Source organism: Lutjanus erythropterus, chromosome 3, assembly GCF_056507025.1.
Source record: "Lutjanus erythropterus isolate fLutEry1 chromosome 3, fLutEry1.hap2, whole genome shotgun sequence".
Classification (NCBI taxonomy): Eukaryota; Metazoa; Chordata; class Actinopteri; order Lutjaniformes; family Lutjanidae; genus Lutjanus; species Lutjanus erythropterus.
Genome location: NC_139319.1, coordinates 20,527,462 through 20,553,830, shown reverse-complemented (window position 1 = coordinate 20,553,830; position 26,369 = coordinate 20,527,462). Strand labels below are relative to the sequence as shown.

At 38.7% G+C, this 26,369-nt stretch overlaps 1 protein-coding gene across 3 annotated transcripts; it reads right to left on the bottom strand.

Moving 5' to 3' along the window:
• Nucleotides 1-341: 341 nt before the first annotated feature.
• spock3 (SPARC (osteonectin), cwcv and kazal like domains proteoglycan 3) lies at nt 342-25,184 on the bottom strand. 3 transcript variants are annotated; one of them, XM_084715332.1, is made up of 11 exons: nt 25,045-25,184; nt 24,757-24,879; nt 12,248-12,287; nt 8,449-8,557; nt 6,346-6,454; nt 6,088-6,196; nt 5,709-5,822; nt 5,378-5,602; nt 3,778-3,840; nt 3,538-3,675; nt 342-2,657 (listed from the first exon to the last, which is right to left on the bottom strand). In XM_084715332.1, exons 2-11 carry the CDS (start codon nt 24,877-24,879, stop codon nt 2,500-2,502), a joined length of 1,188 nt encoding a protein of 395 aa, XP_084571458.1. In that variant the 5' UTR covers nt 25,045-25,184; the 3' UTR covers nt 342-2,499. The 3 variants fall into 3 exon arrangements, with proteins under 3 accessions (XP_084571458.1, XP_084571459.1, XP_084571457.1); XM_084715333.1 differs by having other exon boundaries at nt 5,378-5,599; XM_084715331.1 differs by lacking the exon at nt 25,045-25,184 and having other exon boundaries at nt 24,757-24,930.
• Between the last annotated feature and the right edge of the window lie 1,185 nt (nt 25,185-26,369).

The following is a 26,369-nucleotide window of genomic DNA, read 5'->3' as shown; positions in this document are numbered from 1 at the left end:
CAACAACCTCACTTCCAATAATCTAAACTATCCCTTTAAGTGATGCAGTTTCAACTTCCACCTATGGCAGATGTTCTGTCGTTTCAACACCTGTACTCCTTAAAATGAGGGTGAATTAAATAGACTTGTGTTTTCTCAGTTCCTAACCACTCATACATTTAACACCCTCTCTTTCCATAGCACCAAACACTGGTAATGTGTCGGTTTTTTTCCTAAATATAAGCACATTCATACAGAACCGAAACAGTAAACCTGGAACAGAAACCTGGTGGCACTGACACTAGAGTTCACTGCATGCGGTCACGTCTCGACTGCAAGTAACACTCACCCCGACTCCGCAGTCAAGCAAACATTGGTCAATATAGCTTTTATTTCAGCAAATCATACATACACTGTAAAAAATGCATCTGTATCATAACCTTAAAACGCTATCAGAGCTGTGATGACAGTGTGTGATTGGTTGAGAGAGAGAGAGAGAGTGGCTACAGTGTCTGAGGTCATCAAAATGATTTGCATGTCATCACACTCATGAAACAGCACACTTTAAGACCGAAATTGTCTTCCAGTTCGTAAAGTGGATTGAAATTCCAAGTTAAAAGGAATGAGGGGAGCAAAACAAACAAACGAACAAAACTTGGACAGTTAGATGGCACTTTTCAGATCTTAACATGGAATTTCAACAGATGTTTGATTCAAAAATGAAGCCCGACAGCAGATTAATAATTGAAAATTAACACAGGAGCTCAGCAAATCCCAGGTCTGCTTTTCAAGAATACACAAATCTGGGATCCGTTTCAGCTTTCAACCCTGACAGATATACACTATAAGTAGTTAGAGAGCAGATCGGGTACAAATCAAGCTTTTTGAAACAAAAGTAAAAGCAAAAACACTGTAAGATGATCTTTTTTTTTCTCATATAAAGCTGTCTAAACCAAAGCTTCCTCTAGCCAGTGTATTAATATATAAACCATTTTCAAACCCAGCAGAATCTAAGTGTTTTTATGCCTTAACTGTTAAGTATATCTGTGCTTTTCTACATTCTAGCTATCCTATGTAACAAATCAAAAAAGATCTGAAATATGGCCTATTTAACACCACCATAAGAGAGACCCAAAACACAAGCCATACCAAAACCCAAACAGTATCCGAGCTTGACAGTAAAGCCACTCTTATGCAGCGTAAAGACGAGCTTAAGTCGGTCCAGTAAGCATGCCTCTCCCACTACTCCCACCATCTGTCCTCACCAGTAAAAGGCACACCTCACCCTTTATCTCCTGCCAGACTTCTTCAACAGGTCTGCATGGCTCTGTGGGTTTATTACTGTGCAAGAGATTTGTTCTGTTACACACTGTGCGCTAAAATCATATTAAATCCAAGAATTTAAAACATCAGACTCCAACTTTTCTTTGGAGTTGATGCAGGTTTTCTTTGAGCTCACTGAAGTATTAAAGGTAAGTAAACATGTTTTTTTTGTATCACACAGACTTGTGGCTCAAGAAGTTTATAACTATGCAAGTGCAGTTTGCATCTGTACACGCCCCCTCAAGCTCCATTACATATATTTTTTTGAGTTCCACAAAGGTTTAGCCTCTGGTTCTAACAGACTGAAACAACATCACGCAGTATTAGACATGCTACGACAAATCTGTTTCATCTTCTGTATTCATCCAACAATGGATTAGAAAAATAGATAGTAATAATATTTCCCCGCTAACACCACCGGCCGAGCAGTAATTTGTCTTTCCTTGTTGCTGAGCCTTTGAGATGATTTGACTTGATTTGTGTCTCCGTGAAAACAGCTAGCATGTCGGTTCTGATTGTTATCCAGCTCACACTGTGTTTTTTTCTTTTTTTTATGCCTTAATTCTCCTAATGAAGCATGTCTAACTCTTATCTTGTTTTTCCACACAGTTACAGTCACAGTTACAAATCAAGATCAAAAGAAACCTAAAGAGTGCAATATTCTCTTATCTACATCATCAACATCCCACCTATACACAGGAACATTTGATAAGGAGGAAAAGGCTCGGAGAAGGGGGGAGGGGGAGAGGAAGAGGATGAAGGAACGAAGAAGGGGAAATCTCTTTAACATGGCGCCTCAGGCATCAACACACTCAGGCATCAGAGTGCTGCACAAGGACAGGACACACTAGAAGACATGGACTGTCCAATGAAGGGAGAGGTCTTTGCACACGTGACCAAATCCAAAGCACTGGATTGGCTGTCAATTAGTCCTTTGTTATGTTCTCTGGTTGGCTGACACACAAGTGAACAAGTGTCATTAACCAATCATATTTTATACTTAGAGAGGAAGAGAAATCATAAACGTTTTGCCAGGAATATTGTTTTTTTTTCTTACTAATGAACAAACAATACACAGAGAGTAGTCCATAGGCTGTTAGTACGATTAAGTATCTGCCTGGGGAGTCACCTAGAAACGTGCAGTTTGACCAAACAAACAGTTTTCTCTTTTTTCTTTTTTTGTTTTCTTTTTCAAAATTACGACAGATATTCGTCGTTGTCGTCGTCGTCATCCTCATCTTCGTCGTCCTCGTCGTCCATCCCGGCCTGGTCGTTGAGGACAAAGGAGTCCTCGTCATCGTCAGTGAACAGCGAGTCTCCGCTGCCAAGGTCTCCAGAAGACTCCAAAATCACACCTAGAAACAGAGCGTGAATGAAATCTTACAAATAAGGGAATAGTTTTGCGAAATAGTCAATACTTAGATGAGAAGATTGACAGCAGTTTCATGTCTGTATGATTGAAGATGATTGATATGAACCTACCGTTAGCTTAGCTTAGCATAAAGCAACCTCATTTGAACAAGGCTCCAAGAAATAGTGCAACACACAGGCACAAGGCCAGTTATGCCCTTGTCATTTTTTAAAGAAACAAGAAATTAGAAATTGATCCCCCCCTAAGCCCCACCCATTTTTCACTCTCTGCTCCAATGACAGTTGAGTAAGCTTGGTACCTCAGTCACCTTTCTCATTTCCTGTTTCCTGTACTTATCTTATCTTATGTGTTCAGCTTATCTCTGTTGAAAATAAAACCAAATTTTGAAGATGTTGCTGGGGAACCTGAAAAAAAGCAACACATACTCACATCTAAAGTTAAAGTGGTTCCCAAACTTTCTCTGACATGACCCCTTCAGAGGTCAAAAAGAGTTCGCCAGCTAACGAGCTGAAGATTAATGTAGATTAGCTAGCTAGTTAGTCAGTATTTTGCTAACATTAATTAACATATCTAAGAGTCACACCCCGTTTTGCACTGTGCTCCAATAGTTCCAACAGCTCCAATGGAAGATGTTTTTAGAAGGGCTTGGTAAAATTCATCATTTTAACACAAAACATACGTACTTTGTCCAGTTCAGTTTTGAATACATAAGCAACTATTACTGGGTAGCAACACAATGATAAAAAAAACCCACCAACAACAACAAACAAAACAAAACCCACCCTTTAATTGCAAATCAACCCTTTTGTCTCTTACACAGCCGCATACACATGACGCACTTTTCTCTCCAGAGTTTTGCCTACCGCAGTTTGCAGGTCCGTGGGTGCGTGAGCCAGCCACCTCGTTGCCATAGCGATCCACGCACCAGCACTGGCCGCTGCTGCTATGACACTGGTGGGACCTGTAGTAACCCTCCTCATCACAGGAAGGCAGATACTGACCTGCACATACACACCAAAACACACGGATGTGCACAATGAATTAAAGTTACGCACTTTTTTTGTGTGTGTACTTGCGCTTTTGTGTGTGTATGTATGTCTCACCAAGCAGTTTCTTCCCTGCTTGCTTTTTGTTGATACTGGACAGCTCTGCTTTACAAGGGGAATCTGAAAAGGAGAGACAAGGGACTGTGGTGATAAACTGCAGAAGTCTGCTTTTCTGGGAATACATCTGTGAGAACTTTGCTTTCCTTTGTGTACTTTTTTGCGTTCGTCGTGATGTTTGTTATCCTGCTGTCTTTGCTTTTGTAAGTGCAGCTGTGGAGACTCATCTCTAACTGTGTCTTCATTTCCAAAAAAGTAATTTTCAGCCTTGGTCTCATACAATGGCATTTTAATGCAATGTATTGTTACTGTACTGTGTTGCATTTTGTTGTATTTTACAACATGCTGTTCTAATTGAATGGAAGGTGTCTATCATTTCTTTGTCTGTAGAAGATTATGTATTTAAGAAAAGTTCTGGTTTATTACAACTCAGGTCTTGTTTCTGGAGTTTTGGCAATCATTTCTATTGGTTGTGATAACACTGTATTAGGAATTATACAAAATTCCTTCAAATATTGGAATATTAGGGTCCAGGCATGCAAGGAAAAATGAGAAGAGATTTTTTTTTTAATTTTGCATTTTGAGAATTAAGTCAAAATGTTGAGAATAACTGTTATTTTGGTTTCCACACTTCGACTCTAATTTTTCTTGTCTGGCACTAAAACTCTTCCATAAAAATATGCATAAATGATTAGACAGGCTGTGTATTCGGAGGTAAGACAGAAAGTGCACCAGAAATGCTGATAATTATTTATCTGTTTGTATTTATTTTCTCTTCCAACTAAGGTTTGGCTAACCTTTTTTATTTAATACCTGTATGTCTATATTTCTTTTTCTTATTATGTAGGAAAACTATGAAAATATGTCCACGTTGAGCTGGAGAGTTTCAATTCAATATATTTAAGGTAAGTATTTAATTACTTTTGAGTATCTTATAATTTGTATTTTCTTGGGCAGAAAAAATAAGATGTAATTTGTGACAAAATACTTTAAGATTGTCTTTGTCTTTTTATTCTCCAATACACATATTTATCTTCAGGTTTAAACTGTATAAAAAACTGTACAACAGTTACCCTAATCACAGTCTTTGCGATCCATATATCCCAATCAAGGTTATTATAGCTAACTAAAACTAAAAACTAAAAAAACTGGGTGTGAAAAAAACATTTTAGTCAACTGAAATAAACACAAAAACTACACTTATGATATTGTGCACTTAACTAACTAAAATAATAGAAAATTATGGAGGAAATGTTGTTGTAGTGTTGAGTCGATTTTTGAGACTGGAATGTTTACATGACTTCGAGTCAGTGGCCTTTGCAAAATGTTGTGTTTGTGTTGTAATACTTTTTCTGAATTTCTTAAATCTAGACTTTAACAAATACCCCCCATATTATAATAAAAAATAACTAAAATTAATACTGAAACTAACCTGAAGCTAATCTGCTAAGGAAACTAAACTGAATTGAAAACAAAATTTAGAAACAAACTAAAAAAAAATAAAAAATGAAAATAATGAAAAAAAAAAAAACTATAATAACTCTTGCATAAATTGTGTGAAGTGTTTGTATTTGCATGTGAGTATATGTAGATACCGTACCTGTGTACCTCTGGAAGCACGTGCACCACTCAGAGCTGGTTATAACTTTGTCGGTGTGTGTGTCACACGATTTGAAGAACGCATCAGAGCAGGGCTCGTTCCTGTCCAGGTAGAGGCTCTTGATCTCTGATTGGTCCAGCTGGAGGTCAAAGTTTGTGTCCAGCCGGGAGAACATCCAGCCCAGGGGGTCCTTGCAGATAGGCGATGCCCCAACTTCAAATTCTGCTGGGAAAAGGTTAAAAAATAAGAGAGGGCAAACACAGCCAGATGTCACAGATGATAATCATAATGCATGAAGAAGTGATTTTTTTGTTAATGTCATGTGACTCACTGTTCTTCTCTGGCTTCTGGATCTTCACTCTCTTGTGGTTGCCGTTTTCATGCAGCACTCTGAACCAGTCTCTCAGCCGACTCACCACCTCCTTCAGGTCCGACTCACTGCACACTGAGGAACAATAACACTAATGATTAATGATGATAAAGTGATGCTTGATTACCCTCGTGGAGATGATAAGTCAGAGTCAGTTATAGCACAGCTGCCCTAAAACTTCAGTGTCATGTTAAAAAAAAAAAAAAACACTTTGGAAGGTATTAAGGGGTTTTTAACATGAGCTTGGACACCATGGACACTTTAATTAAGGAGAATTTACTGTTTCTTCTGCAAGGCATCCTCGCTTTCAGTGTGCAGTCATGTGTGCAGAACTTTGTACCTTTCTTCTCTGCAGAGCTCTGCTCAGGCTGAGAGGGGCAAGGACACATGCCAGGACACTTCACAGCGATCTTCTTTCCCGTGATGCACGCCTGGTAGTCTAACTTACACTGAGCCGCAGAGACAGCACAGACAGAAGAGACAGCGGAGGAAGTAAAAACAGGATGTGTGTCTCGTCAAGACGAAACGTAACTCACATGTGTGCTCACATGTCTCCGATTATGGGTGAGAGATGAGGTGATTGTGTGCGTGTGGGTACCTTGGTGGAGTAAGTGTGACCGTCAGTTCCACAGACAGGGGACGGGTGGACCACAGGGCACGGTTTGCACTTTGACCCCGGACTCTGGTACAAGTTGGCATCTTTAAAACTAGAGAGGAGATTCAAAAGACTATTGTTATTATTTATTAATATTTAGTGCCTATTTTACACAGACACACTTACACTTAAAGGGATAGTTCAGATTTTTGGAAGTGGGGTTGTATGTGGTACTTAATCAGTAGCAGATGGCGGTTGACACACCCCCAGTTTGTAGAAGCAGCGGGAGTACAGGTGTAAGAAACTAAGCAATGTACTGCTGTGGACAGGGTCAGCAGTAAAATGTATTTAAGACCTAAAAAGACAGTATCAGTTTGAGTGCATGCTATATTATCTGTTCAATGTTTTACTCAGCTGTCAGACAGCCTTTTTTTTTTTTGACAAGAAACCATTATTAAATTAACCAAATATTGCTTTTCTCAAAAGCCACCAGATTCCATTGGGAAAATCCTTAATTTTGCCATGCAAAACACAGAAGATGCTGGGCTGCTGCTTCCTCGATCCGTTAGTTCATTTGTATAAGTGTGTAACTTAAATGTGAATTAACCCTTTAAAGTACCCAAGTCACACAGTAACACAAACAGACTAACAGATCAACACAGCCCTAAACATGCAACTCAGGCAACTCAATGTCAGGCTGTTTTTGATAATGAGTCTGGTGGCTTTGGAGAGGGCGATGCTTGGATTAATTATATCAGAAAAGGCTGTCAAGTTAAGCTGTGAAAATATTCTAAATACAGGATTCACTTGAAGTGATATTGATTTTTTTAGGTGGCTAAAATACATTGTACTGCTCTATGCAGCATTACATTGCTTAGGTTCCAGTACCAATACTCCCACTGCTCCTCCAGACTGGGGCATGTCAACCACCATCTACTGTAAGTAATAAACTGACTATGAAGAAGTACTTCGTACAACCTCGCTCTGTATTATGCCTTAAACACTGGACTGCATGCGTACGAAAATATTTAACATGATTTAATATTGTCTCCATCACAATGCGCTGTTTATCCTCCCAGCTTCGTTGAAAACTAATGTTTTCTAGGCATTTTGTGTCTGTGATGTATTTTCTTGTTCTTACAACAATTTCAGAAATGAGACAAGGATTAGGATTTATGTGTGATTATTTTCTGATTTGCTTACACTGTGTAGTGGTAATTGTGTTGTTGCTAAGAATGGGAAATGAGGTCAGTATGGCGTTACTGTCCTCTGTCCAGTCTGCAGTGTCCCAGACAGACACACACACACACACACACACACTCATGCATACAAAGCCCATTCATATCATTTGGCAGGACTTTGTGTCCGTTGTAAGGCGGTGCCAATGCTGGGGTAATTGGACTAAAAAGTAATGTCACACAACAGTCACAAGAGAGCCGGGCAACCAGTAGACCAGCTGGAAAAATAGAAAAACAGTCACCCCTCTGGTGCTGTTGCTTATCATGCTGCATGAATAAGTGAGCAGGAAAAAAAAAAAAGAAACGAGGGAGCGGAAGAGATTTGATTTGCTTCTAATCCACTGTTTCATTTCTGGCTCCGTCACGTGAAGCCAGAAATGTGAATGTGAATTTGAGGGACATCTTTGGAACTTCTGCCCGTTTAAAACCTCTTCCACTCTGCACATCCCTATCATACACACATTTTTGTCTTTTTTAGGGGGAGGAGGGTGATATCTTGATGGAGATAGCTTGTCAGATTACATGTCACGTAGGAATGATTCTCTAGCCATAAATCTGTGATAAAAACTTTGTTTTAGTTAGGCACCATTTCAAAATTTTAAAGTTTAGATCATTATGAGGTATATCATGCACATTTCCATGCTCTATCATGTCTTATAATCATCGAATCTGCAAGAGTCTCAGCTTTCCAGTCCAATTTATATATTTCAAATACTATTTATGGGCCCCACTATGCCATGCCAGTCGTTTACTTGCCAAAATTTAGCCTAACTTTGCAGTATTACTCAGCTAGCAACATGGCATTTTTTACTTACTCGGCTGAGTTGAGGTTAAAAGTTCAAGTGTTTGAGAGCGTGTGTTTTCTTACCTAACTCTCCTCTGGCTGACACAAGAGGCAGTCTTATAATCCTCAGCCACACACACCTTGTGACGACTGCATTTGATCTTCAGACAGGGGTCTTTGGCTGGATCAAGGCCTGAAAACACAAAACAGAGATACAGACTGAGAGCTCCTTTAAGTGTGTATATGTGTACTGTACCAAGGAAATTAATTTCCTTGTATTGTACATGACCTGGTTTAATTCTGACTGATCAATCACAGTATTCTTAGGTCTGTTATCTCTGAATAGCAGACAGTTGATGAAGAGCAGACTGTTGCTACGGATACCGTTTTGATCATAGACTCTGGCAGGACCAAAAATAACAAATAAATCTTTAAATAATAATTTAAAATAATTATTAAATAAATATTTTGTGTCAAATTGTTGATCGTTTTAGTAAGCAGCTGTGTAATAAGCAGAATAATGTACAGTGAGAGGGTCGTCATGGTGAAGAAATAAATCCTTCATTCAAGATAAGGATCATTTAAGGAAAGAAAATCTAATCTAAAGTGTAAGTGTAAGTTACCTCCATCAAAGTTATGATTTTGCTTCTGATTTCTTTTTCTGCATGGATATTTCAAAAACTATCGAGAAAAGTTTCAATGAAATTTGGTGTTACGTTGGCCATTCACCAAGGAACAAATTATTTGTTTTTTGGAGAGGGGAGTGTGACCGAGTGGCCATCTGTAAAACACTTCACTTTTTTGCTAATGATCCCAAAACCAATATTTTTCCTTAGTTCCTCAGACTGAGATGAATCTATTCACATGAGCCCTTTTCTTCTTTCTTTTATCTTTCTTATTCTTCTTTTGTTTTTGTTTTTTTACAAAATAATTTTCACCATTGCTTCTGTCTTTCAGTGGTTACCAAATATGTTGTCATATTTGTGATCACGTATGTGAATTTGCCTGTATAAAGATTAGTCATTTGAGTTCTGAAGTCATATTGTGTTCCTATTATTGCCATACTGTACCTATCAAGCAGTAGTGCAACTGACCCTTCCTAAGTCCTGCCCATTTTTGCCCTGTGCTCCAATGACAGTTTCTATGTTGAAAAGAAAACCAAATTCTGAGATACCGAATGCAAACATGGTGCCCATTCAGTTCCATGTAAATTATGTAAAAGTGCTTCTAGTTTCTGGTATTTCTGTGGTACACAGACCGCTGGATATGAACATATTCACCCACAAGTTTGGCCCTCCTTTTTTCTTAGCACTGGAAAAGTTTTGCCAATATAAAACCAACAATGGATCAAAATTTGGAATAAAAAGAATTGTAATTTACCTTGTTTGCAATTTGATATGTCCTGTCAACAGTTTATGGATGTTTATTTGCATCATCCTGTTGGGGTTTGTTTCGCCATAATGACCTGCTCACTGTACATTATCCCTTACGTGTGCAACCTAAGCACAGCCTCTCTATTTGAAGAGCTTCCTAGAAAAACTAAGCCCATGCGCATAAACAGAGAGAAAATATTCCAAGGTTACATTTTCCTTTTGTTCTTTGAAATCCTAGATCAGAGATTCTTAGTTAAACCTTGTACATCCTTTTAATTTTCACAGATCTAAGCTTTGTGGAGAGGTGTTAAGACGTGTGTGTGTGTCTGTATGTATTTATGTGTGTGTGTGTTAATTCCAGCCACTGCCTGTTCACTTGCAGTTTACTGCCAATGTGTCTCTCACGCAGAACTCAAAGCCATAATACCGTTAAGTATCCTTACAGCTAAAAACAGATGGACCTGCTAATAGAGGCTACTTCTGACCTTAGATCAGCCTGCACTGACTGCCAGTCTCAGGCTGAGGGTGTGATCTTTGTGAGTAAAGACAGGCTGGCTGTTTCTGACCGCTCGTCAGCTTTCAGCACAGCGCCTGAGTGTGGGATCTGAGGCCTTCGGCTGATCTGAGAACAGTTTGTGAATGACCTCTGCTCTAAAAGAACCTTACAGTAATCCCTGAGCAGCTTTGGCAGATTATCCTGCCTCCATCCTCCAACGCTCCATCTAATGCTATTGTTTCCCTGACATGTTGGTGTACGTGTGTGTGTGTTAGTGTGGATGCATGTGTGTGCGTGTGTTTGAGGATACAGTGATAATAAGTGAGAGTGAATGTGTTCGTGTCCTTGTGTGCCTGGGTGTGTGTATGAGCTGATCACTGTCTGTTAATACACTGAGAGATGAGTGATCAAAGAACAGAAAATCAGCTGGTAGTTGCAGTGAAAAGACTTGGATCTAGCTTAGAAATGACACACTTAACACACACATATAGATAGACCAAAAGGTAATGGCAAAATCTGTCTAATGCAATTTTCACAAAAAAGTACATGAGGTTTTTCGACATCCTTACTACAACTAATTCTTGCTACGCTGTGACTGCAAATCCATAATGAACCACAGTGCTGACTGATCACAACATGTTTCTCACAACAAAATGTTTTTGAGGGTCTAAATTTAAGGGAACAGACAAAATTTAACTGAGAAACATGACGATTTTGAGAAGATAAATCTAATCTAACACTTGTAATGACGCTGTAGTGTCAGTTGCTTCGACCAAGATTATGTTTTTTCCTTGTGTATTTTTATTTCTGTCTGTTAGCAGGGTATTTAAAACACTACCAAACTAATTAGTGTAGGAAATATAGTGTAAAGTCAAACAAATGATTAGATGTTTTTGGAGAGGAAAGTGCAACACCACTTTTTGCCAATGACCCCTAAACCAAACATTTTTCTTGGCTTCTTTGGACTGAAGACTCTTTTCCTTTTTGTAATACAAAAAGAAAAAAAAAAAAAAAAATCACCATTGTATTTCTGCCATGCCAGGAAAAGATGGTATCAGTATCATGTTTTGCAAGCAAGCGAAGAGAGAAGTTTGTTTTTCATGTTATTAACAAGATATTTTCATGTTTTTATGACTAATACAAACTCATCATTTCATAACAACAAACTGTTATAGTATTATAACTGGTATTATATTGTTATAACTTTTAATAACATAAGTTATATCTTTATTTGAAACCCTTTGTTTAACAAGTTATCACCTTACAATGTTTGACATTTGATGTGATAACAAGATAAATTGTATATTGTTATAATATAAATTTGTATGTCAAAAATGTGACAATAACTTGTTTTAGTTACTAGTTATGATGTTGTAGTATAGTATAGTATATATAATGTTAGTATAATGTTAGTTATGAGTTTTGATATCAGATTGTGTTCCTACAATTGGCTACAAATTCTTGCATGACCTGTTTGACATAAACTGTCATTTGCTACCTCTTGAGTAGTCGTGCAATTGCAACCAAACGTAGATGTTATGCACGTGTTAACTTTGAGCAATCCTAAAAAAATTGATTACAAATTTTAGTACAAAGAGGAATTACAGTAACAAAATAAATTTAAGCAGCCATAATTCTTGGTGGAAGGGTATAGCGTGGGTAAAGGAAGGATTTTGGAGTCCAAAGGGCAGATACAAAAATTATTTTCACTTTAGTTAACATTGCAAGATAGGGCATTTGGCTTTGGCAGAGGTGCCCATCTGCTTTTATGTAATGTATTAATTATGTAGCCTCCAAAAATAATGACCACCATCAGCCAGTCAGCATGACTGTTCATCACTGTGTATACACTACTTCATTTAAACTAAAGATTTTCTATTAATAAAATACCACATTTAAGATGTATTCAGCCTTGGGAAATGTATGAGTTCTCTTTTTCTTTTCTAGTGTTTTTTTCCCTTCATTGTTTTATCACAAAGCCAGCAGCACTTCAGGCTCTCTGCTTCACACCCACCTTGATCGAAGGGCTTGGATGGAGTCCATGTTCCAGGCTCCTGAAACAAGGTTAACAAATAAACAAAATCACAAAAAAAAATATTGTTCAAATGACATCTAGAGTCAATAATACATGACAGATACAAGACCACTGAGCAGTCATACAAACCTCCACTTCCTTTAGGAGAAGGCATTACAGAGAGAGAGAATGAGGAATTCATTTTGATTAGGTTTTTCTTTTTGAGTGGAAACTTTGCATAAGGAAAAAAAAAAAAAATGATGGAAATCTGGGAAACACACACACCAACACACCATCAGGCACAAACACATGGAGCATGCATTTATTCAGTCAGGATAATGTTGATGTTATGACAGCAGCTCTGTACCATCATTTGCATAAAAAAGGGGCCCGTGTGTGTGCATGTGCTGTTTTTCATACTTTGTCATATCACCTAATGGAATTCTGTTTTTTTCATACCATATGTGGGCCATAAACACTCCAAACAGAGAGACTATCACATCAACAGAAAAGTTTCAAGATGTTAAAGTAATGGTAACTTCTGGGGCGCCACTTGATAGCATGTGTCCCATGTACAAAGGTTTGAGGCCGTGGGTTCAGTTCCGGCCTGCGGGCCTTTGCTGCAGCCTGTGTCAAAGATGTTTTAAATCTCACATTTTGTTCTATGGCTGCACAATATGGCAAAAAAAACATATGGTATTACAATTACTTTGAAAAATATTGTAATTGTGATATGATTCATGATTAGTGGGAAAGATCGTCTTTGCACCACATTACTTTTTAACTGATAAAAACTATTTAAAGCATGATAATGTGACATTCATTAGGAAATGTACAAAACAAACACATTTTCTTACATTTGAAAAACAATATTTGTAGATGAAGCAACTCTGCGGCTGTTTTTTTCCTCACACATTTTAATTTCATCAAAAAAGAAAAAAATTGCAGCTTAACCATATTGCAATTTCTATAATATTGAATTTTGCAGGCCTGTGGTAACATGCTCTCCAGTTAATCAATTGAATAAGACTCTGAGCTTTGCCATATTGCAGTTACAGATCTGATTTTAAATATAGAATGAAACAAGGAATATATTTAATCAAAAGCTGAATCATCACCAGTCTGAGAAAAAACAGACTTCCTGAAAAAATGTGATACTAGGAGTTAAGGGGAATACCTGCTGAGCCCTCATATGTTCTTATATTCACATACAAGTCTACTGTACTGTCAAATAAAGTAAAAAAAAAAATACTAAAATGAATCATATTCCCATATTACAAAGTTCTTGACTCTTTCCCTAAATGGTTTGAAAATGAACAGTTTTTTTTAGTCAAATGTTTCAAGCCATTGCCTGTGGGTGTGTTTCAACGGTCTAAATAAGGATCACACAGAGGTGAGTGATTTGCCTGCTTGTAATAGAACAAGAAAGAGACACACCCAGGGGATGCTGGCTTATGATGCAAATGTGAAAGGAGCTTAAGAAAAACAGAACGGAGATCTCATTCGCTGGTTTACACTCAGCTCTGTCTCTGATTTCATTCAAACACTCATTCTGTCACAGTGGTAGCCTTTTCTTGTTATCACATCTGTCTTCACACACACACACGACTCACACGCACGTTCACACACACGTATGACCACACTCGCTCTTGTTTTTGCCACTTGGGGAGTTACCGAATTGACACTCATTCTCTGGAGACTTTACAATAAACATTATCATAACATGTTTAACCGCAGCTTGTAACACTGTTTAACCTTGTGGGTATCACCCTGTTAATATTACTGGGGCAACAACAAAATAAAGTTACCCTAAACCAATAACTAACATGATGATTTTTTTTCTTAAATTTTAGAGTAGAATTATAATGATACAATAATTTGCTTAATTTAGCCCACTAATTACAATTTATTTACTTGTTTATGACTAGATTATTGTTAAAACTATGCACATAGTGATTTACTGTTACTCAGATAACAAAATATCCACTTTTTCTGTTTCTACCTCTCTTTGTCTTTTGGTATGTGTGTGTGCTCTTGCTCTGTGTATGTGTGTGCGTGTGTGTGTGTGTGTGTGTGTGTGTGTGTGACTCATTCAATTCTATATGCCAGAACAAACAGGAAGGGAGGGAAATAGAGGAGAAAAAAAAAAACATGTTATCAGCATAAATCCCACAATGTGGCTGAACGGAGACAAGTGTCTTATCCACCCAATTTAAACCCTCTGCTGGAGATCTGTACATTCCAGCGTCTCCACCAACAGGATGCGTCTAATCCAGTTAAAGAGTGAAATTCACAACTGTTTTCCTTTGTGCACAGTTCAATAATATTTGAACACAAATAACTCCCACTCTCACGTGTACACAGCAGAGTTATTGTACTATTGTTATATATTCTGTGCACATACTTAGCATTTACTACGGTGATGGGTGGTATTCTCAGCAGAGTCACGACGTACCACGATGCCATAGTAACATGAATTATAAAGCACTCATCAGTTAAGATGCAGTATAAAGAACAGTGAAGCTAAGTGTGCTCGTTGGCTTAATACTGATTCAAATAAATTCATGAGTCAACCATGGTCCTATATATCCATTGAAAGACAGGGCACCTACACCTTTTCCAGTCAATTTCAAGCACTTTCCAAGATTTTCTGGGGTACATTTCTGGGGGTGATTTTTTTTTTCTATTTCAGGTACTGAAAAGATCACAAGACTTGCTCAATCAATGCTCTGTGGACTTTTATATTTTATAGTTTTGTGCTTGCTGTTTTGACCTGAGGTGGAGCTCCTATGAGATTTTGCTTCTTCATGGAATAACCCCCAGGTACCAGGTTGGTAAGGTGACTAAAAACACTCAGAATAGAGTGCAGTGTGATTCTCCCTGGAACAAGTTATCTTTAATTTTCAATTAATTTATTTAAAAAAAAAAACTACTTTTTATGTAATTTCTACATACTCCCGCATATATCATTGTTTTTTTTAGTTGCCAAGAAATCAGGCTATTTAGGCTGCAAGTATTGTAAGTATTTTATAGATACTGTAATACTGTGTACTATACTGTAATGTGGTACTTCAGTTTGTCTTTGCTACAAATATTGGAGCAAATGTTCATTTTCAAATGTTCCCCAGGTTTTCTGGCTTGATAAGTTAGAAACACATAACGTGAGAAAGGTTCAGTGCTGGTTGAAGTATGATTGCTTGCATTAGTCAGCTTCTTGCAGCTTCTTGTTTGCAGTTTTGCTAAGTTTACAGGTTTCTTTTTAAACAAGTTGTCGAGTTTCCTTCAAGCAGCTAAAATACATTTACACCTTGGACGTGTCTGCCGCTTGCATGTGAGATGCAGTTTCCTGTGTTGTCACCCAAGGAGGAAAGCAGGAAACAGACACAATAGCAGAGTTACTTACCTGCATTTCACATCAGTGATGCGTTTTTTGGTGTGTGTTTGCAAACACTGTAGTTTGCCTCATATATTTCATACTAACCGGTGGTGGATCTATTTTTGATTTGGCATGATTTGTAGGATATTTTTTCTGTGCCTTCTAACCATGCACATGCTCCTTCATTGGAAAGGTTTACACAGTAATACCTGCACCTCAACTAAGATATACTAGATATATTTGTGTTTATCTGTGTATGTGCCTGTGTATGTAAAGCACATGTAAGTCCAGAACCTGTTTTCAGAAAGCCAGGGCGTCTCCGTCAGTCTCACTTCCTTGTGCTCTATAATGTGAACAGGGTCAATTGCTGCTTTCTCTCAGCTCTAATTGATTTCTCCTTCTTGTCCTTCATTGCTGGACCTTTCTGACCCTCTGCATCTTCACTACAGACTCTTCATCACTCACTGTAGCACTGCTCCCTCTCTACACTTTTAGACACAAGAGGGTTCCTTCTGAAGGGCTGTCGTTCTACCCAGAACCAACGCTTTTTTGAAGAGAGGGTTTGTTTAGGGTTCTTTTAGTAGGGGCTTCATTAAGAACCATTTTCATCAAAAGAACCCCCTTTTTTAGAGTTATAGGTGAAACCCTTAAAAATATATATTTTTAGATCAGCCTGGTGGGTTCTACATGAAGCTACTGGAATATAAAGGGGTTTCTGCAGAACGTCCTGGGTGGGTTCTAGATGATACCCCTGGAATATATATAAGGGTTCTTGTTAGACCCCCCTGGGTTGTTACTAAATTAAACCTTGGTAGAATCCCCTGCGTTGGTTCTACATGAAACCATTAAAAATAGAAAAGGACTCTTGGTAGAACACCCTAGGTGGGTTCTAGATTAAACCATTGGATTATAAAAGGGTTCTTAGTAGAACCCCTTGTGTGGGTTCTTGTTGGCACCCTTAGTAGGTGGAAAGGTTCTGGATAGAACCCCCAGAACGGATTCTGGGAGGTACCATTTCACCATAGAAGGTTTCTCTATAGAACCTCTCATAGGGGGCTCTGGGTGGAATCTTTCATGGATGGTTCAAGGTATAACCAACGTATATGTTGGGTTCTAGAAATAACCCTCTGAAAGGCTTCTAAGTGAAATATTTTCAAAAGGTTTCTATGAGTGTACCGACCTCTTCTACAAATGTCCATGTTACTTCAACAAAAATCAGCTGTTTATTTTGTTAAAAATTACGCAAAGACCTTTAACATCTTAGTATAAATAAAACCTCACATACTGAAAGAGAGATACGGCTAAATAGAGAGGTACTTTGTCTCTGTTCCCCTATAGCACTGCAGACCATGAAGACTGAATAATGAGAACATTGCATTATGGGGGCCAGGCCCTCTAGACCAGTCAAGACAACAAAAGTGCTTGCGGTCTGATTCCTTAATGGAATCAACAGACACACGCAAACACACACACACACAGTACACTGAAGCACACACATATGCACATCCACACACATACACACACACACACACACACACACACACACACACAGTTCTAAAAAACAAACAAACTTATCACCACAACACTGACTGTAGTGCCAGAATCTGTCAGCACTACAAAACATCAAATAACTGCGTGACTGCACTTCAGTGCACATGCAACCAGCCACCCACTTTCCAAAAACCACAGAAACCCAAAATTCAACAATAGGTCTAATGGCCTCCTGAGTGTGAGCACTAAAAATAGCAACTTTTCAATTTATCTCTCCATCTCTTTCCACCTCTGCTCCTCTCCCTCCTGAACAGTTATAACAGTCTTTTTTTTTCCTCATGTGCACAAATACACACAAACGCACATCAGTGTGTGCATTCGGTTCTGTTGGCTAACATCTTAATTTGCAGCAGTATGCATGCTGATTTTGTGTGGTTTGATCTGCATGTTGTACAGAAATTGGTCTGACAAGCCCTTTCCTCACCTTTACTTCAGATTTTCACAGATCATCTCTGCTAATTGCATCCTAATGGCTTCCTTACTTTTCCTGACTCCTTGCTGCCTCCCAGCAGGAGAAATATGTGCATGTTTTCACTGTACTGGCTCTGCTTGTCTTGCTCAAGCTTGTCGCATGCATGCACGCACAAACGCACACAAATACACACCGAGGTGCTTTGAAGTGGAAAAGGCCTCAAGCTCTCTACCTCCCCTACATCATTCACCCTCCACAACACAAACAACGCAGGACGGACATGCAAAAACACACAACGAGAGAGATAAGAGGTGAAGAGAGGAGAGGATGAAAAGGTGTAATCTGTTCTAATGAGGCCGGTCTAAACAACATATTAATTTATTCCTACACCGTACACTTAAGTGCCACGCTCTTCATCACATGTTCATTGTGATTTTCCGTTCATTGTTAAATCTTCCTCCTCCTCAGCTTATCTCTTTTCTCTGTGGCAGTGCTGAAAGCTAGCCAGGGCCAGCAAACGCAGCACAATGTCTAAAAAAACGGAGATAGTGCAGCAAAGAGAGCCCCAGGCCTCCCCAGCCACCCTTACAGGACTTACAGTAAATCAGTGGCCAAGATTCTATCTAGTGCACTTAGCAGGAGACCCACTTATGGCTCTCACTGAAAGATGAAAGTGACAGTACATGCTTTAAATGTAAAATTTAAATCTCGGTAAAGCAAAGTCTGGGACGGAATATCGGCACATAAGAGAAAAAAGTAGGTGCAGAGCCACAGTTCTGAGAAAAGGAAAAGTGAATACTGTGCTTATTTTATTGCAAGATTAAAAGTGGGAATAAAGAGTTTTCACCCCAAACTTTAACACCCAAACTTCTGTAGTCTGTGTCTCAAAATTTAGTTTTGTCAGCTATCCATTGATAAATTTGGGTGTTAAGTCTTTCCTTAGTTTGTAGTCTAGTTAGCATTAGCATTAGCAGTTAGTGACCACCAGAATGTAAGGAATGTCTTAGCTGGTAAAGCTAATGATAGTAATCTGTTGCTAGGAAACATCTGTAGGTCTGTCTAATCAAAAGAAGTTACTGCGGCAGTACAAGTTGTAATGTAACCTCCAAAAATACGTTTTTTTTCGGAGCTCAATTCTAAATTTAAAGTAGCAATATATAGTAACTGCAAAAATGAAATACAGAGTTGGAGAGTATAGAGGTTGAAATCCTATTTAATACACCATCTACAGTTAAAGCAAGTTGTTTCTCTTCGCCCCGTCCTCCCCAGACTCAGGGAAGCTCAGGCAGGATGCAAGAACACTGCAGGAGCTCAAGATGAGAAGAACATGGTAGTTTCGCAATAACAAGCAACGATGAGTCCGCTGTAAGTCGATCAGCTGTTTATAACTGTCAGTTGTCTGTCAATGTCAAGGTAAGCCCGTTATCCTGAAAACAAAAGTCCACTGCTCTGAAAACACACAATCTGCACTTTGAGTAAAGTGACCGCCTGCCTTACTGCCTGCCAGACCCCATTAACATATTGCTCAATTTAATTTAAAGATTTCTTATGATTCATAAATAGACACTTACTCATTTGGCAAACATTCAGCATTAATTTGAACTCTATTTAACATAATACAGGTGCACAAAACAGTTATTCAGGCCCGTAACAGAAAGGGGATAAGTGGCTGTAGAGTGGTTGTCAGAGAAGCGAGTATTTCAATTTCACGTTTCCTTGATCACTGATGACATACCATGGTCATTTTATTCATATGGTAAAGCAATTATAGATTTCAGCTTTAACTGAATACTTGACATGCATGACTTTGTTTTATTTATATGTATGAAGAACTATGTCTAGGGTTAGTATTATTCATACAGTTTATATTCAGGAAGAAATATCAGATTAAGATAACCTAACTGACATTATTTGGTAATCTGGCGTATTGGCGTAATCTAATTTGAGCTACAGTATGTCTGCTTCTTTTTGTAAGATCTAATTAAAATACGTTAAGAAACACACTTTCAACCAAGTGTCGTGCTGATATATCATCTTCAATTACGTCTTTATTTCTTCCCTCTAAGCCTTATAGCTCACTAATGTTAGCGTTGATTTAGAGATTTAGCTACAAAGCAGCTGGCACTTAGCATTTCTAGGCCAACGAGTACTGCTACTTTTTATTATGCAGGCTGATCTTTTCACTTCCTAAAAAAGATATATGTATGTATATATACATACATACATACATATATACATGTCACAATGTTCATAATTTGCAGTGTGTGCAGTATGTGTCCCGACTAACAGTTGCAGCTTTCCTGTGCCAACAGGCCCCTCGAGCTGTAACCTCTATACAGCGTCCTATGCCCTCCGTGACAATACTGTGACAGTATTGGGATGCATGTGTTCCATTATGCGAGACTGTATCAATCAGATTGGCATCACGTCTAGCTACAGCGCATCTAGATAATGAATAGATTAAAAATAGACTGATTCATAAGTGAGACTGCAGAGGCATTGTTCACCTTGTATTCATTCTCACTCCAGCTATTTATCAAAGCATCAAGGTAATTCATTCATTAATCATTATCACAGGCACAGTTGCACAATGAAAACACAGTTGTAGTTCCTTCATGTTACATAAAATATAAATACAGATAAATACATATAGATAGAAAGGGATAAAATAGGATAAAATATAAAGTAAACTAAACTAAAATAACATATACAATTATTATACAGTTACACTAAGGAAATTAAAAAAATAATTTACTAATAAAACTAATTTCTCTGAATCATGGCTCAGTGACGTGCTGGAGCATTGCTCCTCCAATAGTATATAAAGTCCATGAACTGACACATAAATGACTCCATAGTGCTGATATGATTATGAGCCAACCAAGAGAGTGATGAGTAAGTTTGTCAAAACTGTCTCACTGTTTATTTCTCTCTTCAGCTGAATACCTTTCTATACTGTATTGATAAATTCCTGTGCAAAAGAATTCAAATACACAAAGTGACACGCAGACAATCTGGGACACAGCACTAAAACAGGAAATGAAAGGCACCCACATATATACACAGCAGATAATGCTTCTGCACTCCACCTCTATTTCTAATGCTTGAGCCTCAAGGTTAAAACACAGACTTGAACGCACACAGAGCCGTCAGTTCACTGCCAATAACTCCACTCCCTTTCATCTTTCCTTAACTTCCAATGTCATTACCCTCTCTATCTATCTATCTATCTATCTATCTATCTATCTATCTATCTATCTATCTATCTATCTATCTATGAATAGGTTAAGTGTCTTGCTCATCTCACTCTCTCTCATGCTGAATCTTTCTCTCGCTGTATCTCAAAGAGCAGCACATGGCCAATCACTTTTCCTCTTTGACATTCAGTCCAGACACCCTATTTGCATAATCCAAATCCTGCTAAATAGTTGGACCCATCACATGGGTCCACCTGAGCCGATGACCTGAGGTCCACCTGAGCCGATGAGTTCACACGCTTAAGCCTGACATGCAGGGAAAGTAACAGATAGAAAAATCCTGTTACAAGTTACATATAAAATATGAAAACTTGTATTAAAAAAAGACAGAATATGCCCTTCTCTTAGAAAATTAAAACGGATGTTGCTCTTGTTTTTGTCTCTTTCTCTCTGACATCAAGGGCCCTAACTCAGAAAAAATATCTGCTGCATGTGTGCAACACGGTGGTATAACCACTCATTAAAGCTGGTGTGAGTGTGAAAAGTGTGTTTTCTCTGGTGCATTATGTTAACCCTGTTGTTTTTGCAGCAGACTCAAAGAACGGCTCCCAAACAAAAGGGCTGCTTCTCATAATTCATGTGCATGTGTGCATATATGTGCACACATGCTTATGCATATGTATCTATTTGTGTGTGTGTGTGTGTGTGTGTGTGTGTGTGTGTGTGTGTGTGTGTGTGTGTGCGTGTGTGTGCGTGTGTGTATGTGTGTGTGTGTGAATGCAAGTGCAAGCATTAGCAAATCACTTCTGCTTGTGTGGACCCATTTACTGCAATCTGTGGTTAGAGGCAAATACGCTTCTAACAAATATACTACACCTCAAACATGCGTTCCACTATTACATGTAAACTGGAAGACTTAAACAGACTTTTTACTCTACTTGTAGTCCTTTCTGTAATTTGAGACATTTACTCCCAAACAACAGTAGCGATTCCACTGTCTTTTATCTGGAATCTACAGCTGATAAGTATTTCATTAGTTACTAAAAGCATCTTTAATGCACTGTACAAAGCCTTAATATGTGTAATAGTCACACTGCTGAAAAAATATGCATTTTTCTTAACATATACTGAAAGGATGATATTTGATGAATTTAAGGATTTGGCAGTGGAAGGCATGAATAGAGGATTTATTTGTAGTAGGATCTGAGGGTTTGAAACTAAAATCTGTGTGGTCACACATCAGTCGATGGCTGCTGCAATATAAATAAATTCTATATGAATTAACTATTATTATCATCACTTGAAACACACAGTTAATTGTCAAAAACAACATCTCTTGCCTCCTTAGACATATAAAACTAATCAAATTTTAAACAATAGGTTATATAAGAAACTCACCCCAGCCTGTGATTTGACTGAAGTGTCACAGTATTTTACTAAAATACCTCAGGTGATGTACATTAAAATTCAATAAGGAAAAAAAAACTCTAATATGCAAACAACACAATTAGACATGAAGGCTTTTCAAAGGTGGAATAATCTTCCTGACACCACTATAGGGAAATGTCTGTGAATAGTTCAAAAAATACCTCAAGTTAATGTATGTGAGACAATAAAAATATAGTTAATGATGATATATTTTATTGTATATAAATTGGGTTTCCTGCTGAATTTTAATTGCTGTACTCTTGTTTTAATGTGTTAATGTTATGTTGTGTTTTCCACAGAGTGTGGGGCTAACTGCAGATTTAACTGTTCTACTTGTACAAATATTGTTTGTTTCTCTTTGTCTCTATTAAAGTGATAATTTGATGTCTTGAACTCTTGAAAAAGATCCTATTAAAACCTAAAAACTAAAATCAATCACGCGTTGGTGGCTCCAAGGCCAACAATAGAAAAAGTAAATTTAGCAACTGCCAAATTTTACAGCAAACATTATAAAAAAAATCTCTGTCCAGTTTTGAGCAAACATTCAAGCCGCACTCTGTTTGAAATAAATGAACAAGTAGGGGAGACTGGGGGCAGTTGAGATTTTTTTCCCATTCTTAACTCACAACTACTTTAAATACACTTGTAATCTCTTGTAAAATATAAGAAACACATATACTTACTGCTGTTAATAATACAGTTGAAATAATTTCACAAACAAAGACAAGACTACAATGTTAAATTTAGGTCAGAGTGTTACAGTTGCCCCCTTGGTGGGGAAGTTTGGCATTGTGTGCATTCAGAGCAAAGATCTATTTCTATTTTAGTAACAGAAGGCACCTATGCTAGTGGTAAATAGATTTATTCTTTTTTAAATGAGTTAATTTAAAGTCATTTTAGTATAATATGATCATTTTCTAACAGAGACATATCTCAACACAGATAAAAAAGGTCCTTGCTTTGGGTTATGTGGCTCAAGGGTTTTGTTTCTGACTGGATGAACTGTGTTACAGTTGCCCCTGGTCTCACCTTTCATCAGCTGCTACCGTATGAAGAAATTGGGCAGGCCTAATGTTATGTGATCTATTAAGGCAGCCATTCTCAACCACTGGGCTGTGGCCCACTGGTGGGCCTCGGAGTGCCATATTTGCTATATTTTGATATCCAAATGCTCTCAAGACTTTGCAATTATTAAGAAAATAAATAAATACATAATTTCTATGACTACTTACATTTGAATATCCCAGCACCAATCACAACACATCATCAGGTAGAGACAAACATGTTTTGCCATTTCTAGCTTGCTAATGTTCCCTTGGATGCATTGACATGTGGAAGACAACCCTGCCCCTCTAAAAGCTCTAAAGAATGTGAAGAATAACCCTGAATTCATCAAATTAAATTAATAATTAGCTATTTTTCTTCCTTTTTTGTCTTTTTCTTTTTTTTCTCCTTTTCTTGTCTTTGTAGGTGTTAAGTTACAAAACATTAAGAACCACTGTATGAGGCTCACCTACAATATAGCAGTGGGAATTGTTGTTTGGGGTCCCAGAAGGGGGCGTGTCAGGCTGTCTGCAAAGGAGGACTACAAGGTGGGGGGGGGACTCATTCATGCTGACCATTCCGTTTAAACACATTGGTACCTTCCCATCTACGATCTGAGTTTAGCAAAGAGAAACTGCCACGCGTCAAACACTTCAAATTGAGGACTTAAGCCTTGTGTAAGCCAACTGGGCTACAAGACCAGAGACTGCATGGTCTGTGCCGTGACAATCAGCAGCAGCATTACTCACCTTATAGGAACATGTCAGGGTTAATGATGTCTGACAGCAGCAGTACAATCAACCAGATCAGTTCAAACACAATCAGCTTGGGAGGGGAGACCACTGGGACACTCAGATGTACACAACGCCACTGAGATACGGTGTAATATTCCTTTAATATTTCCAGAGGGACTCGTAGTTGACTCGCTCCACATTGTACTCTTTGTCGTTGTGTTAATAAGATGTTGTATTCCCAACTGGGGTTTATGCTTTTGTAGTGATTTTAGCATTGTGTCTCTATATTATACACACACACGCAGACACACTCTGGCAGGTGTTTATTCCTCCAAACAAGCAGCACATCCAGGCCTCACCGCTGCGGACTCCCTCCCTCATACCTGCCCATAATTAGGCCGCTTTCTGGGACTCACTGTAGTGACTCTCGGACGGCATTTGTTGTTTCGCAGACAGAGGCCTCGTCTATCTCTGCTGAGCAGGGGCTCCTATCGCGACAACGCACTCACATCCCACCTAGAGCATGGTTAGTGTATTTACTGTCTCGGCGGAGCAGGTGATGAACGTGTGACAAACACCACAACGGGCCCCGTGACGCGTCGCTTGGACACAACGAGAAAACGAGGAGCGCATGATCACAAACCAATGAGGGTGGCTATAGGGAGAAACGGGGGGGAGGTGGTGGTGGTGGTGGTGGAGGGGGGGAGGTAAATGAGATAACGAGGAGGGGGACGACGTTAATAATATAAGGCAGATATATTACTTACATCTCTGAATTTATCCCATCTCCCCGCGAGCCACTTATCATCCAAAAAATTGCCGCTGTCGGAGCGAGCGGAGACGTGTCCAAAGGCGACGGCGCACACACACAGCAAGGCGACGCTCAGCATCTGCGGACACACAACAACAGCACGGAGAGAGGACATCGGATCAGGCTGGAGGACACCGCAAACCGCGTTGAAAACAGAGGCAGTTCAGCCTGCATCACACCAGCGATGAACGCTGGTCACCAACAGTGAATAGAAAGATGCGGAGGTGGTTTTTTTCTCTCCTACCTTGTCGCATCAACCGCTCTCCAGACTGTATGTGCTCGCTGCCGTTTTCTGTCACTAGTAATAGCAGCCCTCTCTCTCTGTCTCTCTCTCTCTCTCCCCCTCTCTCTCTCTCCGCACCGGCTGTCTGTGCGCAGCAGAACGCGGGAGCGCGCATGGCACCGTGCGCGCTCTGTCTTCTGTTTTTTTTTTTCTCTCCACAGTGCGGAGGAAACAGTCATGATGGCTCACTGTGGGCTGCTATCAGGCCACCGCAAAAGTGTCTTCCACTGATTACCTTTTATGAAAAAACACTCGCCCCTGATAAAAGCTGTCAGGAAGACTGGTTCATATTAGGAGAAAACATATTAAAAGATTAAGAATGAATTACTGATGGCATGTAAAAAAGAACAAAAAAATGACAACAAAACAAACAAAATCAAGGGTAAAAAAACTAAAAAACAAACAAACAGAAATTTAGTGGAATCAAGAAACCTTTTCTCATTAAAGTGACATAAATATTCAGGTTTTGAAAATAAAAAAAAGTTACATTTCTAGTATTTATTTCAGCCTATTCTCATTCCCAATTTGTCACATACTGTTGATTTGGCGACACATACAGATATGAACAGTACTCATTCACAACTGAAAGTGGTGACCTGGGCTTTCCAAGTGACTTCACTGTAAACGCATCCATGGGTGTGTAAGAAGCCCTGGGCTGGTGATGTGGTGTAAAGAGGGACACATGGAGAAGGAGGTGGGGTTCATGTTTGGCTCAAACAACTTTCACCCAGAAGATCGGGGTTTGTGTCCCATGTGAAATCAAAACATTAGTAAAAGTTATAAGGTGCATGGCATTATGTGTGTCGTGTGACTTTCATCATGTGGCTTTTGTTTTACCAGTCATTTCAGTGACTTATGTAGTGTAACATACATACTGAAACCCCAAACATGGTCTTATCCTGAACCTATCCAAGTAGTTTTTTGTGTCTAAACCCAACCAAACCACTATTGTTTCATGTTAATCACATCTTTAAAAGGCTTTCTGGTCAAATCAGATATAGACACTAAAGGGTATCTTCTGCTTCAGTGTCAGACGCAGAGGAACAGTGACAAATCGTTGGTATGATGAGTTGAATGAATTTACTGTGCAGAGTTCAATCAACTCATTAAATTAAGTTTCTAAAGAAACATCATCAGCATATAAGCAGACTTGCCAGAATGCATTGTTTGTGAATTAAAACTAATACACCTGAAGATAAGTCATGTGGTCATGTGGACACAGTAATGAAAAAACACTGTGAATCATGATGAAGGTTATTGTATTCAGTCCTACCACCTTACACTTA

What these genes read in the sequence shown, in the direction of transcription:
- spock3 (XM_084715331.1), bottom strand. Translation starts at nt 24,915, where the DNA reads ATGTCCTCTCTCCGTGCTGTTGTTGTGTGTCCGCAGATGCTGAGCGTC. An exon ending in GATGGGATAAATTCAGAGAT is followed by an intron (nt 12,288 to 24,756) that starts GTAAGTAATATA and finishes ACCTTGTTTCAG; the next exon opens with GAGCCTGGAACATGGACTCC. An exon ending in ATCCAAGCCCTTCGATCAAG is followed by an intron (nt 8,558 to 12,247) that starts GTGGGTGTGAAG and finishes TTGTGTTTTCAG; the next exon opens with GCCTTGATCCAGCCAAAGAC.